Raw genomic sequence first — 20,401 nt, forward strand, 5'->3', positions numbered from 1 at the left:
AACGAATTAGGAGTAGGATGATACGTGATAATTATAATCTCACCAAGGAAAATAACGCTAAAAATGTCTAAAGTGAGGCTTGAATTCATATTTCCCAGATTACCATGCAACGCCTTAGACCCTTAACTCTAAAATTTGACAACTGTTAGTCTGTATTGTACGTAATTACAACTTTATTATCTGAGACATGATAATTTTATGACCACACAAAGAGTCATTATATTTTAAACGAATTTCCTTGTATTGTACAATTCGTTTGTTGATTTAATAATTTTTTTTTCACCTGTAGTCCAGTATATTTAAAAAGATAAAAACGACCTTTAGTTAGACGCTTATTAGAACCAATCTCCTCTTCTTTTTGTTTTTACTACCGGTACCCTTAACATGGCTTTACTTCTTATTAATCACACCACAAGACCCCTTAATGCTCAGCCGATATGGAATTTTTGAAAATAAATCAAATAAAAGGATCGTCACTTTTTATGAGTCGTCTATTTATTACCACCATTACCATTGTCCATTAATAATACATATCAACACCACGGTATTTGATATCCGCAATTTAGGCAGTGCCAATATTCATTTACAATTTTAATGAGAGAGAGAGAGAGAGAGAGAGAGAGAGAGAGAGAGAGAGAGAGAGAGAGAGAGAGAGAGAGAGAGAGAGAGAGAGAGAGAGAGAGAGAAGATTTAATAAAAATAGTAATAATAATAATAATGCTGAAAACTTATATAGCGCTATAACTCGGAGACACCTTGACACTTTGGCTGAAGCATACTCATTCACACAAAAAAGCACATACGTACATACACACAACACAACACAAACCAGACGATATTTTGCTTCTCATATCGTCTACTAAAATCTAAACATATATGTTTTAAGCTTATAATAAATTTTTTTTAAAAATGCTTCCCGATTAATGATATAACCAAGGGAACAATGTTATTTCAGTGGAGGTCCATGACATTATACACAAGTCAGCCATTCCCGTGGGTTGTGTATAAGAATCTTGTCAACCTGGTCTTGTGAAATTCCACGGTTCAACATCTTTGGCGCAATGTTGAGAAGAATATGGGAGAAACCATGACCTCCATATTTTGTCTGTCAACAATAATAATGAAAAATAATGATAGTGATAGTTATGATAATAATAATAATAATAATAATAATAATAATGTCAAAACAAGTAGCTGTATATGATAATAATAATAATAAAAATAATAATAATAATGGTGATGATGTTGATAATAATTATAATAATAACAACAAAAGCAACAACAACAATAGTGGTAATAATAATAATAATAATAATAATAATAATAATAATAATAATAATAATAATAATAATAATAATAATAATAATAATAATAATAATAATAATAATAATAATATCGTTAAGATATCGTTAATAAGATCGTTTGCTTGTTTCGGCCCCAAGATTTGGAATGAACTACCACGTGGTCTGAGGGAGTGCAAGTCTTTACCTACCTTTAAAAAGAATCTCAAGACACATTTTTACTGTATTTGTTTTTAATGACTCTATGAATCCTTGATTTGGCAATGAATTATTATTATTTTTTTTTTTTTTTCACTTAAAATTGATATTTATATTGTAAAGTGCCCAGAGCTTGTGTTTTACACGAGAATGAGCTCTATATCAGGGACGGCTGGTAATAATGGGCAGGGTGGGCAAATACCAGCCTGTTTTTTCAAGTTATATGCTGTATTACCAGGTCCGAAATAATCTAATTTAAATTAGATAATTTCAAAAGTTAGTACTTAAACTTGATACTTCGTACTGAAATCAATTTGTGTGTATTTTTGATAGATTGAGAATCACCATGCACCCCGTAATACATAAACCAGGATACGCTCCTGTTCTTTTTTTTTTATCAACCCCCCCCCCCCCCCTCTCCCCAACCACTCCACTCCGCCCACATCGTCATCCCATCGTCACGTCGCCTGACGCTGAACTCCGAGTTTGCTGTCTGGCCTCTCTAGTACTAGGTCGGGCTAATTCAAATGAGCCCACCTTATAAACTAAATGCAGATTTTGGCAAACGTACTTTTTCTAATTTATTGCCTTACTTGTGCTGGTACCATTGATGTAATGACATTGGGAAGATTCCAGTATTGAATTTAATTTATTAATTTACTAATATATCAATTTAGTATTAACTTGTGTTGTTTTTATATATTTGTTTAACCATTTAAATTTATTTTTTTCTCGTTTTCCTTAGTGCTTCTCAAAACTCATTTATTTAAATTGTTTTCTTATTTGATTTTTTTTTTTTTTTTTTTTTAACAAATTAATTTGTTCTTTTTTTTTTCTTCAAATTCTTAAAAGTAATTACCGCTGTATTTTTATTGCCATACTAAATATTTTTGCAAAACAATGTAATTTTCTATTGCATTTCCTCTAATAAAACAAAACACTTTTATTCAAAGGTCACGACTAAATAAATATATAAAATACAACCACCATTTTGGTTTTCTCAACAATTGAATTAGTATACGAGAAATACTCTTCTGAGTAAGGAGATAGTTGAATTCTAAGAGGAAATAGATACGTTTAAAGGTAGGGTGGGCAGATTCCGTACTTGCCCGTCCTAAAGCTAATACATACATAAGATAGTTCGTGATGAAGAGGCGGGAAGCTAGGGGTTGGTTGGGTAAGGAGTAAAGATAACACGGTCGTTATTGTTATCGTCTAACGAATGCATGAGGAGAGATTAGTAGCAATATTTTGTCTTAATTGTATTGTATGAATTATTGGCGAAAGCCTAAGATTAAATAAACTTTGTTTTTGTTTGTCTTATTTTGACTATGGAACTGATACTTGTCATAGCAGACCTGCCCACTTGAAATAGGAAAATAAAAATTGTAGTTTTCAGGGTTAATAAAATCGTAGATATTTTAACTACCCTTTAACAAAATCACCGGAATTTTCGTCTATTACTATTATAGGTATCAAATTTTAAAAAACGAGAAAAACTGATTGGACACGTAATTATGTTGGTGGTGGTAGTAATGATGATGGTAATACTCGTATTATTATTGTTATTATTATCATTTGTTATTATTATTATTATTATTATTATTATTATTATTATTATTATTGTTATTATTATTTATAATAATAATAATAATAATAATAATAATAATAATAATAATAATAATAATAATAATAATTATTATTATTATTATTATTATTATTATTATTATTATTATTATTATTATTATTATTATTATTATTATTATTATTGTACGTATTGGTGGTATTACGATTTTTTTTTTTTTTGTTTTTTTTTTTTTGTGTGGTTATTAATGGTATCAGTTTATTGTTTGGTTCCATTTATCATTTTTTTTCCACTTTCATGTATGTTGTCATCAAATTTTATGATTTATTGGCGAAAGCCTAAGATTGAATAAACTTTGTAATATCGTATTGTAATCATCATTGTCGACGACATCGTCGTTGTCATCATAATCACCATCATCATTAACAACAACAACATTAACATCAAGTACTACAATAGAAATAAAAACAATATCAACATCATCATATAATTTCCGTCATCGTCTCCACAACTATCATTCTAACCAACAGCACCATCAAAACCACTACCATAATTACATCCTCCCTCACCGTCTCCTCTTCCTCCTCCTCCTCCTCCTCCTCCACCACCACCACCGCTACCACTATTCCAACCACTACCACCACCGGCACAATCATTCTAACCACCAAGAGAGCAGTAAAATTATGCAATTTGAGCTCTGAATGAAACTCGAGTCATATCGCTGTTGTTGCTTCTCGATAAAAACTTTACAGTTACTACGTACTACTGAAAACCAGTAATGTAACAGAAATATTAATCTCGCAGTTGAGGGATTAAAGCATCTCTTTAATTTTTCGAGTGAACGAGATGGACTTGTATTGTGAAGGTGTTGTCGCATTATGTCTCTTCGCTTTAATTTTTTGTTGTATTCTCTTTCGTGATTCATTTTTGATTACGTTTGGAATAATTAAAATCTACTGGTATTGTCATTGCATTGTGAATGTGATTATTTGTGGTTGAAATAAATTTTTTTTTAAGGCGAACAAAACAAACAAACAAACAAGACAAAAAAAAAAAAAAAAAAAAATATATATATATATATATATATATATATATATATATATATATATATATATATATATATATATATATATATATATATATATATATGACCGACTCATCTTTGCCCGACCACTATAAATAGGCTAGAACCGCCACTGCTCTATATAAATGTGTATTATTATTATTATTATTATTATTATTATTATTATTATTATTATTATTATTATTATTATTATTAATAATAATAATAATAATAATAATAATAATAATAATAATAATAATAATGATGATGATGATGATGATGATAATAATAATCATCATCATCATCATAGTAATAATAATAATAATAATAATAATAATACAAGAAGAGAAGAAGAAGGAGGGGGAGGTGGTGGTGGAGGATGAGATGAAGAACAGGAAGAGAAGGAGAAGAATGTATAATATATTGCGCCTGCCGTCAGTAGAGCTCAAGATGATGATAATGAAATATTATAAACATACAAGCCTATGTTTAGTATGAACATCATGGGCCACAACTACCCTGTCCTCTAAGCCGTTGTCCAATAACAATTTGATAATTGCTACTCGCTGGGCATCACTGGGCATGTCCACTGTTTCATTGAGTTGGTAATGGGATGCTTCCATTCCAAAATGGTCATATTCCAAAATTGTTCCAACGCTTGCAAATTCCAATAGTTTATCAGGATCAGTGAATGTTCCTTAAAGAGGAAAATCGGATGTAATAAACAGTGGTTTTCATTATACAGTGAAATCCGCATAAAGTCAACACTCTTAAAGACGATTTCTGCTTAAACTCAACATCTCTTATTGATCCCAAATTTTCTGTTGATTATATATAACTGTGTTCCATTGATAATGGATAGAGTCAACCAATCTTTATGTTCTGTCGGTGTTGGCTTCATCAGGATTCCACTGTAAACTGCTCCAAACGTTTTACATCTTAAAATACTGTAGACCACGCTTATAACGAACAAGCTAAGAACACTTTGATGGAAATAAGCAACGTGTTCGTGTCCCATTTTACTTGTATTTCGTTATTTCAATAAAATAACGAATTTTTAAAAAATCAATGTGACCCACCGTAGAAGGCGGCATTAAGTCGGGGTGTATATGTATTACAAAATATGAAACTTAAGATTGATTTCTGGTCGTTACAGTGGAGAATAAATACAATTTCGTACATTGAAAAAGATTTAAAGTCCGCCTTTCTTCAATGGGAAGCAGATGTCAAGGCGTCATTATTTCCACTCTTCCGATTCAAAACTCATTGGAAGTGTGTAACCAGTCCTTGGGGGGGGGGGGGGGGGGACAAACAATAACAATGAATTGGTTATATATTGTATCATATTGTGGCATTGCTATTTTAGTAGCAGGATGTATAGGATGATTCTTGGGATTATAGGGCGTAAGAGAGCGAGGATGGATTATCTTGGCTGATAATCAGTATTTATGTAGGCTAGAAAATTAGATGTTATCACTCTAAAACCAAAATATGTTGTACAATATATGTAGCCAGCCTCCGGAGGACTGGTTTCACACGTCCAAGGAGATTGGAACCAGTATTTTGACATCACACCTTTGTTCTCTATTCTAAATTGACTTGGAATCGAATCCTCCCGACCTAATACAAACCGTTTTGAGGCGATGGGGTACAAATAACTTTTTTTTCTTGCCTATGGTTGTTATTTGTCTTCGTGCTTTACTGCTGTAGCAATAAATCATGAACCCTCCCTACTCATCCCTAAAGTTAAAATGAAACCAAAACTTAAATGATTCTAAAAAAAAATAGATATAATATTTGCATAAAGTGATGAATGAAAATGGCTTGATATCATCTGAAGAGAATGTTCTTCGTGTATTGCATTCTCCGTGAGATCTAATTTTAGATCTGGATGGACAGATAAGCTTGTACAGATTATAATGTGTAGTTGTTGGATAGAGAGAGAGAGAGAGAGAGAGAGAGAGAGTATGTGTAGAGAGAGAGAGAGAGAGAGAGAGAGAGAGAGACAGACAGGGGGGAGGTGGAGATTTACTGCCGTTACTTAAATATTTGACTCAAATCGGTCAAGATAATTGTATGGGCTCAGGGCATACATGAAATTAACCATGTTTTCTTACTGTCCAAATGTGCTATCACAGTCCGACTCGCAATACCTCCGGCCTCTAAAACTATCCTCATAATTTCAAATGGAGCCTCCTCATTCCTGCCAGGGTGAATCATGAGGGGGGCGCCGAGCTCTGACTGAACAATGGCACTCCCACGTAAAGACTTCCTTTCAAAGTCTGAAGAATGAATGAAACATGAAATTGCAAAGATTATATCTATCATGATATATGACTGTAATGATAGATTTCAATCGCCTCAAGTTTCCCAGGATTGTAAATAAATCAATACATAATCTCAATAATACTATCGCAGCGTCGCCATGTGTTAATCGTTACCGCCCTAGGCACAATTTTTAAAAAGGCCATCTGTTATAGCTACGGGGTTGACACTGCATTGAAACTGCTTGAGTTCACACGTTGTCGTTAGGCGAGATAAGGCCATCTGGTTTGACCGCCGTGGCAAATACGCATAATAATCGACCTAATTAGAAATCCACCAGAGTACAGACGCTAACAACGATGACACACAGAACACGATTGGTCTAAAGAAAACAACCAGGCAAACTCAAATCCTGGAATATTGTTGGCTCCTTGTGATTCTCCAACTCCCGAGAGAAACGCATATAAACTATGACAGTGATAAAAATCGCTCTCTCCTATTTAATATACTTAGAGCTCACTGCTTATAGGGAACTCGAAAGTTCTGTACATAGCGAGAAACATGTGCGAATGAGGGTAGGTGATAGACATACATTGTGTTAAAAAATTAATTAATCCCAATTAAACTTGTGCAAGCGGTCGACTGAAACTACTAAACCAGAACGGCTCCTGTCCCATATAACGGAAAAACTTTAGCGCCGCCCAGACACCTCGAAAGTTAAGCCCACTCAGTAACAAAATGAATAGTTTGTGATACGGGATGAAGATTAAATACCCATAATCTATTATTCTTTGTTTGGCTAATTATGTGTTAACTTGTTATTGTATGAGGCAATTCTGTTGATTTATATTAAAGTACTTATTCTTTAACGGGGATTAATACTTACCTTCTGAACCTACCTATCCCTATATAACGTGCCAATAATCTGCCGCTACTCTACTACCTATTTCTTTAAACTTAAAACATTTTATTACTATCTGTCAAGGGCCAGGAGCTTTTACCTGACTATAACAGGGGAAAATAAAAGTGGCACCAGACACTAGTCCATGGGGAAACTATCTGACTCCTATCTGTCTACTCCTACTTGCCACCCTCCTACATAAACGTGACAATGACTACTTCCACGTAGCAACACCCTCTCGAAGTCTGAATAATGAATGATAAATGAAAGTGCAAAGATATATCTATATGTGACCACTTCCACGTAGCAACTCCCTCTCAAAATCTAAAGAATGACTGGAACATGAAATTGCAAAGGTTATATGTGATCTCTTCCACGTAGCAACTCCCTCTCAAAGTCTAAAGAATGAATGGAACATGAAATTGCAAAGGTTTTATGTGACCCAACTTCCCAAAACGGGGAACCAGATACCAAAAAGTGATTTCCAAATCAAAATGAACAGAAATGTTTGTTTTTTTTTTTGTTTTTTTTTTTTTTGTTACTTTAAGAGGTATTGTTTCCTTTCCACAACGAAACATAAAAACTTAACACAAGTCTCATAATATTGTTGACAATAAAGTCTTTTTTTTAGCACCTAAATCAACACGACATAATACCACTATGAGGCGGTTGGTCATAATATTATATGACCAACCATGTCGATCTTGCATTATATATGAATGGGCTAGATGATGAAAATTCACATTAAATTCAAGTTAATCAGAGTCAGAGTTGTGACACGACTTTTTTATTTTCATGAATTAAATGGAAAATATTTTGTGTTAGATTGAGAGAATTTCCATTACAACAAGGAGGCCATAACAGTTTGGGCTATCAGACCTGCAACTAAGTATACGTCGGTTATTAGAATGGTTGGAGATTTTGGATAACCCACACATGATTATTTTCATGTCATTAGACATAAAACAATTTGAAATTCAAACAGTACTAACTTGGTTCTAGCACGCTTTCGGAAGAAGCCAGCAATCATGCTAGAATCCGAGCATGCCGAAATCCGATGCTCATGGAAGCTAACCACTTATAGATAAAATTCGGTCACCAGATCAATCGTCCCCTTTTTTTTTTTGTGCTATGCGATTAGGTATGATACCGACAACTTCCAACAGCCGAATATAACGTGCCAACACACAAAACCATGTGAAGTCTTGAACGTTTATAGATAGTATGCGCTTGGTTAATAAGCTCGCAACATTGCCATCCGGAAGTATAACGACAAACACACACAATATTATGTAACCATGATTTTTTATAGTTTGGTTAACACATTTTAGTTAGAATAGCTCATAAACGTGGATGGTAAAATACAATAACAAAGACGTGAGTGACGTCAACTTCATTCTATCTATAGTCTGATTGATATAATAATTTAGAGAGACATAATCACCAAAATGGCTATCTAAAACAACTAAAAAGTGTTGAGTGACGTCAATTTCGTTCCTTCTATTGCAGAGCGTGCTGGAATTCGACATGCTAGAATCCAGCGAATACTGTACTGTGTTTCTTCTCCTTTTTTTTTCTTGGGGAGGGGGGAGGGGGGGGGGAGGGGGGGGGTCTTTGATTTTAGTTATCTTTTGGTTTTGTTTTTGTTTTTGTTTTTCAAGATAAGTTACCTGTAAGCGGCCATGTGGTTCCAACCTCACCGATGTATCCGCACCGGATTCCCTCAAAGCCTTCAATCAACTCTGTTCTAATTGTTGCTGCTATTTGTTCCACACTTAGAGCTTTCTCGGCATCTGTCTGAGAACCGTCAACATAATAGCCTGTTAAAAAGAAAAAAATGCATTTTAAGTAAATGATGACGATGATGAGAAGAAGAAGAAGAAGAAGAAGAAAAAGATGATGTGATGATGATGATGATGATGATGATGATGATGATGATGATGATGGTGATGATGATGATGATGATGATGATGATGATGATGATGATGATGAAGGGGGATGGGTCCCGATAGCTCAGTTGGTATCTCACCCGTCTTACAGGCAAAGTGACCAGTGTTCATCCCAGATGCAGTCGAGATTATTATTTACTGATCCCCATCCCAATCCACGCAGAAGGAATCGGGTAGCTGGTTCAGGTATAACTTTGATATAAAGTATTTTGCAGTAGACTAGCATCCTGTCCAAAAGGCAGGAAGCAATTGTTATTTTTCATTTTAAGCTACAGAAAATGGGATAAACTGCGGTTAGTTCCATGCCCTTCTGATCTGAGGGGCTACTTTTTTTTATGATGATGATGATGTTGGTGATGATGATGATGATGATGATGATGATGATGATGATGATGATGATGATGATGATGGTGGTGGTGGTGGTGGTGGTGGTGGTGGTGGTGGTGTTGGTGCAATGATGATGATAAAATTCCTCTGTCAATACCACTAACAACACCTTCACTTTTTTTTTTTTTTTGGACAAAAGTAACTGTCAGATTAATCTAAAAATCTGTAAATGTAATGGTGTAAAGGTTATCCGGACTGTTTGTTTGTTTTTAAGGGGTTTACTGCGCTTGCAACATATTAAGGTCATATCAGCGCCAGGAAAAAGTAAAATGGAAGAGAATGGGATAGTAAAAAGTTCTAGAATTACAATTAAAGCACCTAAGAAAAGGTAAGACAAAGGGGGATGATACAAATAGGGAATAGGCGTAGATTTCAAGAGCATACCATCAATGTACTTAGTTTGAGATCACCTAAAAGTCTCATCCAGACACCAGCACAGGACCCTAATAAGAGGAATGCACTCAAATGCTTACATTATAAATTCAAAACAACAAATTAATATAATGATACCTACATAACAGAGAGATGACTTACAAGGGAAAAATATAATCTCCTAAACCAATAATTATACATTCGACTGTTTCCCTCTCAGCCAGGGTATCCGGCCAGGACGAGGACAAAACCAAGTAATCTCATTCCAAGACAAAGACAGAAAGCAAGTTGGAAAACAGATAATATAGGGGGATAGAAGACACCGTAAGTATCTCCCTGCCGACTATGGGGTGGGGGGGGGGGGGGTCAGGAACTCCACCCAGGTATCCGGACTTGCCTGTTCCTGCAATAATATTGACACCTGTTCTCTCTGACATGGATTTCAAGAACTTCGCAAATGCAGCATCTCTTCCGATTCCATAGGTCGTGTTCTCAACTATACTCTGACCACCATTGATCTGAAGAGCAGGTTTTTAAATGAATGAATAAAAAAAAAATTATCTTCAATAAAATAAGTTTAAATAAATAATTCTTATTTTTCACGTTTTTTTTTAAAACACTTATCTTATTTCTTTTTTGTTTTTGTTTTGTTTTGTTTGTTTGTTTGTTTTTTTTTTTGGGGGGGGGGAGGGGTTTGTTTGTTTGTTTGTTTTTTTGTTTGTTTTTTTTTGTTTGTTTGTTTTGAAATAAACTTCTGACACAAAACATGACGAATCTAGACGAGATCTAAATATTCGATATTCACCGTTCGAGTCCCGCTGTGTTGACTCAAAGTGGAGCCCTTGGAGAGGGCTCTCTACTTACATTCTCTCAGAGTACTGAGAGTAAAATGACTACTTGGTCGGTCACAGCATTGTATCCGTCTACCCCCCCCCCCCCCCAAAAAAAAAAATAATAAAAAAAAAAACAAACAAAAAACTTACAGACCCTAAGGGTCCCGATAATTATTGTCTTCTTGTTCAGACTCTCTTGACAAAAACCATCATTGCTTTTTAAAATGTAGGCATCCATTCAAACAGGAAAAGTTGAGTATAATTATGTTTGGAAAGCACGTACATGAATACAGCACTTGACGATTAAAAGCGAAAGAATATGTATCAATTACTTTAAACAGTTGTAACTCTTCTTCGATAGCTGTACTTTCCTCGTGCAGACGTAAGTTTGGTTTGTGACTATTTCTGAAAAAAAATAAATAAATAAACATTTATTAAGATATTACGACGTGCCTTATCCCCCCCCCCCCCCCCCCCTCCCCCCCCTCCCCCCCCCCCCCCCCCCCCCCCCCCCGGTCTCAAAACGGTATTAGATGATGAACAGAGCTTTGTTTCCTTCTTCGTCTTTCGTCAATCATTGTAAGTTGGAATCGTAATTAACTTGCAATTATGTCAGATGAACGACATATTGACAAATGAACCCTGGGTTAAAATGCTTAGAAATAGCTATGCATTTTCAATTTTCGCTCTTCTACAAATAAATTGATTGTTCTATTCATTACAAAAATCGTTATCAATCTTTTCTTTTTACCATTTAACTGAAGTACTCTGGAAAGACAATCATTCAAAAATTTGGTCAGAAAACTCGTCCTTCATAATATTATATCAATCGATTTAAATTACCTTCATCTTGGCAAAAGTCTCACACCTGGGACCTCGCGAAGATTGCAAACACACGAGAGAAAAATACATTAAGATATGTGACCGATTGCCTGTTAACGGTAGTTTGTTGAGGTGAAATAAGTGCGAAAAAGCTGGTTTTTATCGAAGAAATTAACTAAACTTATGAGATTAAAATTTTTGACACTTAAGAAACTATTCCCATGTCCTCAATGGAAAATAATGTTCCATTTTTGGACTAAACTATAGAACAGAGAAGTTGTAACGCCACACCTTCCTCTTTTTTTCGGTTCAAAACTCCTTGGAAGTGTGTAAGCCCTCGTCCGGACAACGTATAAACAATGAATAGGTTACATAATAAATCATAAGGTGGCACACTACTTTAGTAGCGGGATGTATAGGCAGATTCTTTTCATTACCAGACAGTAAAAGAGCGAGGTTGGATGATCTTTATTGACAAACAGTATAGCCTATTCAGGCTAGAAAATAAGATGTCATCACTCAGAAACCGAAGATCAATGTATTGCACAATGGATGCATCCAGTCCTCCGGAGGACTGCTTTACACTTCCAATCAGATTGGAACCATTTTTTGGACATCACCCGTTTGTTCCATATTGATTTTAGCATGTAGAGTAACCCGATGTAATACCGTTTTGAGTGAGGCGGTGGGTCATATTATTATGATATTATCATATTATCGTGCGGCTATGTGGTCTTGTGGTACGACACTCGCTTTCTGATCGGAAGGTCATGGGCTCTAGCCTCGCTCGGCGCATAGTTGAGTCCTTGGAGAAGGCTCTTTACTCACATTCTCTCACCGCACTCAGGTGTAAAATGAGTACCTGGCCGTTATCAGCGTTGTCTCTGTCCGAAAAAATTATAACATCGCCTAACAGGCGTCATGTCCCGTCCTAAATGTTAAATATTGCTGTTGGCCAGGGACCCCTTGTAAAGCGCTTTGAGCACATTTAGTGGATATTGCGCTTTAGAAAAGCTCTTAAAAAAAAAAAAAAAAAGTTCATATGATATCGAAAACCTTTGACCAAATAAAGAACGTACGGAAATTGGCGAATCCAACCCAAATGTCTCATCGCAAACTCAACATCACACAGCTTTGCATCCTCAGTACATTTTGGAGGCACAAAGTAGAGGTTTACTTGGCAGGACAAGTGTTCGTGTGTTAAAGTAACACCAAGTCTTTGAGGATCAATGTTTCCTTCAACTGGAATGAAAAAACAAAGATAGATAAGAACATTTATAGAGCACATGACAATGGGTTAATCATGCTTTTTGCGTTTTAAAATACTTTATTTACTCGCCCAGCAGGTCATATTGAACTATAATATTTCCATTTCATACAAGTCGCTTTTAGCGTCTGTATTGTACATGCTTTTTACAATATCCGTAACTGACTATAGCCGATGACTCACTGATTCACACCTAAGTAGAGTGGGGTAACGCACATAAAGTGATTTAATGAAAGACATTGGACTGAGGTCTGAGTGTTATCACCCATTCGGTCTAACATCGCTTGCTTTTGCAATGAGACAATGCCACGGACGCCACAAATAGACGAATTAAAGACAATGCAATGCGATTGCATTTTCTGTCTTAAAAGTAAGGGGACACACACACACACACACACACACACACACACACACACACACACACACACACACTTTTCAACTAACATATCTATATACAAAGACATAATAAAATAAATAATTAAACAAATAAGTAAGATAAGCTTGATCAAAGTTTTAAAAATATAAGCACATCTAAAGTAAAGCGGTGCATCATGAGATTTGCTTTATAATAAGTGGAGGCTGCGTAACAACTAACAAGGTGTGATTCGTTCAACTACACCGTTTGATTATCTGTGTGTAGCTGCATAGTTATAATCAAAATGATAGACAATCGTTGGTTTTCCTATTCTTTGTATTACAAGCTTTTGAATCGTTGTATCCATACCACTTTTTACAATATTATTCATTTCTTGATGCAAATATGAGTAGGTTATAAGCGATATCGAAAGTCATTCTTCTAGGTTATGGAGATATCTGACGTTTGAGACATTTGATGCTTTTTTTAAAAGTTGTTTTTATCGGCCATTAAAGGCAAAAGGCAAACATAAACTTGATTAAAAACAAGAGCAGGCTATATATGTGATCCATCGCCTCATCACGGTATCATATTGTATTGTTACAGATGCTAAAATGGGACTTGAAAGTTAGACTTAAGAGGAATGTAAGATTTTAGTTGTGTTGCACGAAGGAGCTTTTATTGTCCTCAATATATATATATATAATATATATATATATATATATATATATATATATATATATATATATATATATATATATATATATATATCATAGAATTAAACGAATGAGAATACGTACGGAGTCTAAAAAGTGTCCACCAATGAAAGCATTTAGCGCCATTTTGTTGTTGGCTGAGAATGTAAACATTACCATTCATTCGGTATCTAATGTCATCATAACGACACAACAAACACCACAACAATATTAAAATTCACAATAAAATGGTTCAGAACTGCTGCGTATATTTATGCCACAATAAAGCTGTCAAAGGCACATCATTGTCGTTTCACAGGTAAGAGAAATAAATCAATTCTAATTGTATTTTGGGCTACTGACGACTGCGACGGAGACTGATAATGTTCTAGGATCTAGATAGATTTAGATATAGAGTCTATATCTCATAAGTATTTGGGAGACCTTCCATAAGCTACTACATCCCAAGTATTCTTGTTCTAGTAGGGGGTTTGGGAGGGGGAAAACTTTTTTTTTTTTTAAAGTTTCCCCCCTCCCAAACCCCCTAGTACTAGAGCAAGAATGGAAGGTCTCCCAAGTATTTTTATAAATAAATCTACATACTGATCTGAACTATTCCCCTGAGGTAAAAATGAAGTTAGAGAATGTGTGTAATCATGTATTATAATAACCTATAACTATAATGCGTTTTCGAATTGAGGAGGAGAGCTTGCGATTGCAATTAACTGCAAAGGCCAAAGTATAAGCACTCCACTCTAGGCGTGTAAGAGTAGTGTGGTTATTTTTCAAAACTTGAGATACATGAACCGAGATGAATATCAACAAGTATATAAGTATATTGACAGGAAGACCTAGATAAAGACAAATATATAAGTATAGTACTAGACGTCTAATTGCTTTTTTTTCCATGGAGTCTTTCCCTTGCCAATAGAAAATAATTCAACTGGATAGATTGTTTTTCACTATAGTACACCAATTGTCAAGATAGTCCTAGTTAGAATGCCTCACTTATTTTCAGCTTTCCATGGAAGAAGCCTGAGTTGTTGTCCAAGTGGATTACTAAAATCAGCAGGAAGAATGTAGATGGGTCAGAGTGGAGACCTACAAAAAATGATAGGGTCTGTAGTGTCCATTTTTTATTAGAAGATTATTATCTCGGTTTAGACCAAAAAAATTGAGAGAGAATGCTGTCCCATCTGTATTTCCAAATTATCCCCAACATAAACAGTCTCCTGCCATTAAAAAGACAAGATCATCCCCTCGAAAACGAGCTGCTCCCAATTCTCCATTTGAAGATGCTACACCCAGTAAGACCCCTAAAGTTGATGAACATAATTATGCCTATTCTTCAGTTGAAAGCCACTTAGAAGAGACCCAAAATAAGTTGCTTGTTTGCCAAGAAAAGATGCTTCATCAAAAACAACAACTCAGTAGCATGAGGAAGAAGTTGGCCCGTCGAGATGTAAAAATTTCATCCCTTTTGGAAGATTTGAAGAAGAAAAAGTTGTTGAAAGAAGAAAATGTTGACATCCTAAAAGAAAATTTTGCTGCGGAAACCCTCACTTTAATTGAAAATGAATTAAAAGCTGCCCATATGTCCAAAATATATATGCGTTTTTCTGATGAATTAAAATCCTTTGCTGTTTCCTTGCACTTCTATAGTGCTCAGGCTTATAATTATGTGAGAAAGTATTTGCATTTGCCTCATGCGGATACCATTCGTAGGTGGTCTGCATCCCACAATGTCTCCCAGGATTTATTACAGATGTTTTTAATACCTTGCAAGCTCAACTTAAAAAGGATGATTTGATGAAGGATGTTTGTCTTATGTTTGATTCGATGTCTATTCGGAAGCAAGTTGTGTTTGACCCTGCATCCCAGACCTATGCTGGCTATGTGAACCATGGTCATCTTCAAGTTGCATCACCAGACACATTAGCTTCAGAAAGTCTTACTCTTCTCATCGTTGGACAAAAGCGATATTTTAAGCACCCTATTGGCTATTTTCTTGTTGATAAGATTAGTGCAGCCCAGCAAGCACGGATTATTAATGATGGGATAGTTTGGCTGTCTGAGGCAGGCTTCTCTGTTCAAGGGGTTGTGTGTGATGGAGCTTATGTTAACCAAGCGACTGCAACTGCTATTGGATGCACTATAAGTTCAGATGTCATTGATCCTGAGTTTCCTCACCCCTTGGATTCATCTAAAACCATTCCCTTTATTTTTGATGCCTGTCATTTGTTAAAAAATGTTAGAAATGCATTGGGTGACCTGAAATGTTTGCGCCGTGGAGAGGAGAGAATTGATTGGTCTTATATTGTTGCACTTCACAAGCTGCAGCTGGAAAGTAATTGAAACCTTGCCAACAAGCTAAAAGGAAGACATATTGATTATGTGAAAAATAAAATGAAAGTTTCTCTTGCTGCCCAAACTTTAAGCTCTTCTGTTGCTTCTGCCATTATGTTTCTTCGGGATGACTTGAAGTTGCCTGAATTTGCTGGAAGTGAAGCGACTTGTAAATTTATTCGTATATTTGATAAATTGTTTGATTTATGCAACAGCAGTAGTTTCTGTACAAAAGGATTTAAAAGCCCTATTACAAAGGAAAATCTTGAGGAAAAATTAGAGTTTATTCATTTTGCCAGAAATTATATATCATCTTTATGTGACAATACTAACAAGCCAATACTACAATCAAAGAGGAAAACTGGATTTATTGGATTTTTGGCAACACTGACATCCATAGAATTGATATCTCGGCGACTTTTGGCCAATAACTACAAATACATACTTACTTACAGACTCTCTCAAGATCATTTGGAGACATTGTTTTCAAGGATACGAAGAAGAGGTGGCTGGAATAATAACCCGAATGTCCTTCAATTTAAATATGCCCTCAGGTCTCTTTTGATGAAGAATGGTGTGCTGAGTTCCAAAAATGCTAATTGCTTACCTGCCCCGAAAATAAGCTTTTCCAAGAAAATTCATCTTTTACTGTTGACAATTCGACAAACTCTTTTCAACCTGAATTGGACAGAAAAACTATGATCTTTACGAAAACCCTTTGCCAGCCCTCAGAGTACCATTCAGATGTTTTGTATTATATGTCTGGATTTATCGCAAGGAAATTACGAGACAAAATCAAATGTTCTGTTTGTTCAGAATTTTTAGCCTCATTAGACAATCCTGATTCAAGCAAACCATCATCATCTAGTTTTACCGAAAGAAAAGACAGGGGGGGATTATTATATCCATCTGAAGATTTTTATAAAGTTATTACAGCAGCTGACCTTTGTTTGAGAGAAATTCTAACTACACACAAGGAGGGACCTTTGAGAGCAGTCAATAGCACAACAATAAGTAAAGTGATAATAAAAGTAACAGAAAGATTAGGGCCATCAATTTTTACAGATTTAGATAAGCATGCCATGGAAAGTCATTTTGAAAGTGAGGACAATCATGTAACACAGATTATTAAAGAAGCTTGTTCCATATTTTGTAGAACAATGTTGTATCACCACGTTAAACTATTTACAGACAGACACATATTCAACAACACATGCTCAGTTCGTCAAAAGCATACTAAGACAATACTCTTTAAACACCTGTAAAGACTTGACCAGAAAACATCACCAACAACTTGTTATCTAAAGGTTAGTCCCAGAGTTAGACATTGGTGCTGTTTTGTTCCAAGTTGACAGTTTTTTTTTTGTTTTTGTTTTTTAAATTGATTATTTTACTTCTGCTTTTGTTCTTTTGACCTAATCCAGGATTACAATATCTTCAACCAGTCAACCCTATCAACATAAAAATGTGCATGTTCTTAGTAAAGTAAACTATGTTTTAGTCGACTAAAAAAATATTTAAATGCTACCGTCAAATTTTTGCCTGGAGAGGGTTAAAATTATTTGTGTTGTTTTTTTGTTTGTTTTTATCATGCTTGGTGACTGAATTTAAATATGTCACATATATAGCCTACTTTTTTGCTATCAGAATCATCTCGATCTGATGTTATTCTTAGTCTTTTGTTTTTAATACGATCTCATTGTAATTTCCACTACACTAATATTAATACGGAAAAAAATATAATCCTACTTAATATCCAAAGAGATAACTCCTTGGCCTCCTAATTCTGATAAAATTAGACTACAGCCACGTCTCACACACACACACACACACACACACACACACACACACAGCGGCTCGCCTGTGCTCAAGGATTCTAAATAAAGATTTTTCTCTCAATAACTTTAGTAGTAGTAGTAGTAGTTAGTAGTAGTAGTAGTAGTAGTAGTAGTAGTAGTAGTAGTAGTAGTAGTAGTAGTAGTAGTAGTAGCAGCAGCAGCAGCAGCAGCAGCAGTAAAATGTGGAATTTCCCCCTCTAAAATAGCTTTTAATGCCGGTAAACGATAATTCTAACTGTAATGCTAAACCACTGAACTATCGAGTCCAACTCTACTCATGTGAATTACGTGTATGTGAAAAAAAAAAAAAGGGGGGGGGGGGGGGGCAGTTTCGTCGCGCTGATGGAGTGAATGTGATCGTCATCACTACACACATAGACAACAGAAACAATTAAAAAACATGACTATGACACACAACCACTCACACATGAGGCTATACTATTTATCCTTTTCTCTATATAGAACAGGGCAAGACAAACAATAGTTTGACTCTCTCTCTATCCTTCGCATTGATGTTTGTCGTTTGATGAGTTCACCTCTCGGTCGACCTGTCAATATTCCTTTTTGCCGGACGTAATCATTAATAGAATGTTGTGTGGTTTTGACCGTGAAGAAAACCTTAAGAAGTCACATTTATATCATTTTAGAGAGATCGTTTTGAATAATTTTGAGTTAAACGAGCGAGCAGCAACTGGTTTTCATGAACGGCCGATCAGCGCTTGTTTACTATAGTAACGCGATTCCCAGCCAACAGCAAAATGGCCGATATTTTTCTCATCGAGGCCGCTGGTTTGGTTAGCCAATCAGAGCACCGTACGGTTTCCATTGGGTAAATTCCTTGATATATATATATATATATATATATATATATATATATATATATATATATATATATATATATATATATATATATATATTTATATATATATTATAATATACAATATAAAGGTGAGACAAGTTTAACCAGTTAATTGTCGCACTCTGGAAAGACGCGTATTAAGAAATTTGTCCAGAAAAACTCGCCCTCTAAATATTGATCAATTTAAATGACCCTCATATTGGCAAAAACTCTCAAACCTGGGACTTCGCGAAGTCGTCATCTGAAATAATCTTTTTTTTAATTTTCCAGAAAAATCGTAATTCAAAAATCGATCAATTCAAATGACCATCATCTAGTCAAAAACTCTCAAACCAGTGACGTCGGGAAGTCGTCAAGGATGTCCTAGGTTTGAGAGTTTTCGACAAGTTGAAGGTCACTTTAATAGATCGACATTTAAAAGAAGAGTTTTCTGGAGAATTATTTTTTTTAAATATGTTTTTATTTTGCAGAGTGCGGCATCAAACACTAAACATTTCCTCCTCAACGAAAGTATGTATTCATTAAAACTTAAATCGTGTAAGTTAAGTTTGAAATTTAGTTTTAAGCATCAGGCTTTTACCGATATGGCAGCGTTTTGAGACGATTTTGTCACATTGACATATGTCTAATATCAAACAAAAAGACAAACCTGTTACTATACTCCCTTTGTTGTTCATTGCTTGTCTTGTCTTGTCTTGTCTTAAAATGACTGCACCCCAAAGTATCCACTACTAGAGAGAACGCCGAAAGGGGTTACATTATGATTATGTTTTATTAAAAAGTGTGCTTGTTGTATGGCGTGCTTATCAACGACAACAATCGCAACCACCGATTGCAGCCTGCAAAATCTCAGACCCACTAAACAAGGCAATTTACTTTGTGGTACCAAAGAACGTATGCATACAAATCGCTTCACTCTGCCTTTGCGATCCTGCAAAAAATAAATAAATTTTAAATAATCACGATTTATTATATTATTATGACTTCACACTGATGCATGCGTTTCAATAAAATGCACAAGCTCTGCCCGCATGATCAAACGTAGAACGCAAAATTATGTGTAACTTTAAACGTTGTAGCCTGATTGAGGGAATTTAACAAAAACCAACTTTCCAACTTGCGGTCTATAACAAAGAGTTGAATGCTGTAAACTTCATTTATTCTATGACTTGACTTGACTTAGATGCCTTTCGCGTCTCGACCGAAAGATCGGGTCGCCTTGGCTGTTTCCAGTATTTCCTGTGTGAGGTGTCTCCAATATTGCCGGTCCTCTGCTAGGGTTCTCAGATTTTCAAGGTCCCCTGCCGTTATGAGACTAATGCTTTGTCCAAGTGTTGTGAGGTTTTTGTTTAGGATCACAGGGAG

The 20,401-nt window shown here is 35.2% G+C and overlaps 1 protein-coding gene across 1 annotated transcript; it reads right to left on the minus strand.

The window, feature by feature from the left end:
* Positions 1-622: 622 nt before the first annotated feature.
* Positions 623-19,835, minus strand: LOC144962602 (N-acetyltaurine hydrolase-like). The gene is made up of 8 exons (XM_078895690.1): positions 19,686-19,835; positions 12,756-12,918; positions 11,187-11,259; positions 10,419-10,539; positions 8,984-9,133; positions 6,265-6,429; positions 4,627-4,844; positions 623-1,105 (listed from the first exon to the last, which is right to left on the minus strand). Exons 1-8 carry the CDS (start codon positions 19,711-19,713, stop codon positions 971-973), a joined length of 1,053 nt encoding a protein of 350 aa, XP_078751816.1. The 5' UTR covers positions 19,714-19,835; the 3' UTR covers positions 623-970.
* Positions 19,836-20,401: the final 566 nt, after the last annotated feature.

The sequence above is a fragment of the Berghia stephanieae genome, chromosome 1, assembly GCF_034508935.2.
Source record: "Berghia stephanieae isolate SIO BIC M18660-M18661 chromosome 1, UCSD_Bste_1.3, whole genome shotgun sequence".
Lineage (NCBI taxonomy): Eukaryota > Metazoa > Mollusca > Gastropoda > Nudibranchia > Aeolidiidae > Berghia > Berghia stephanieae.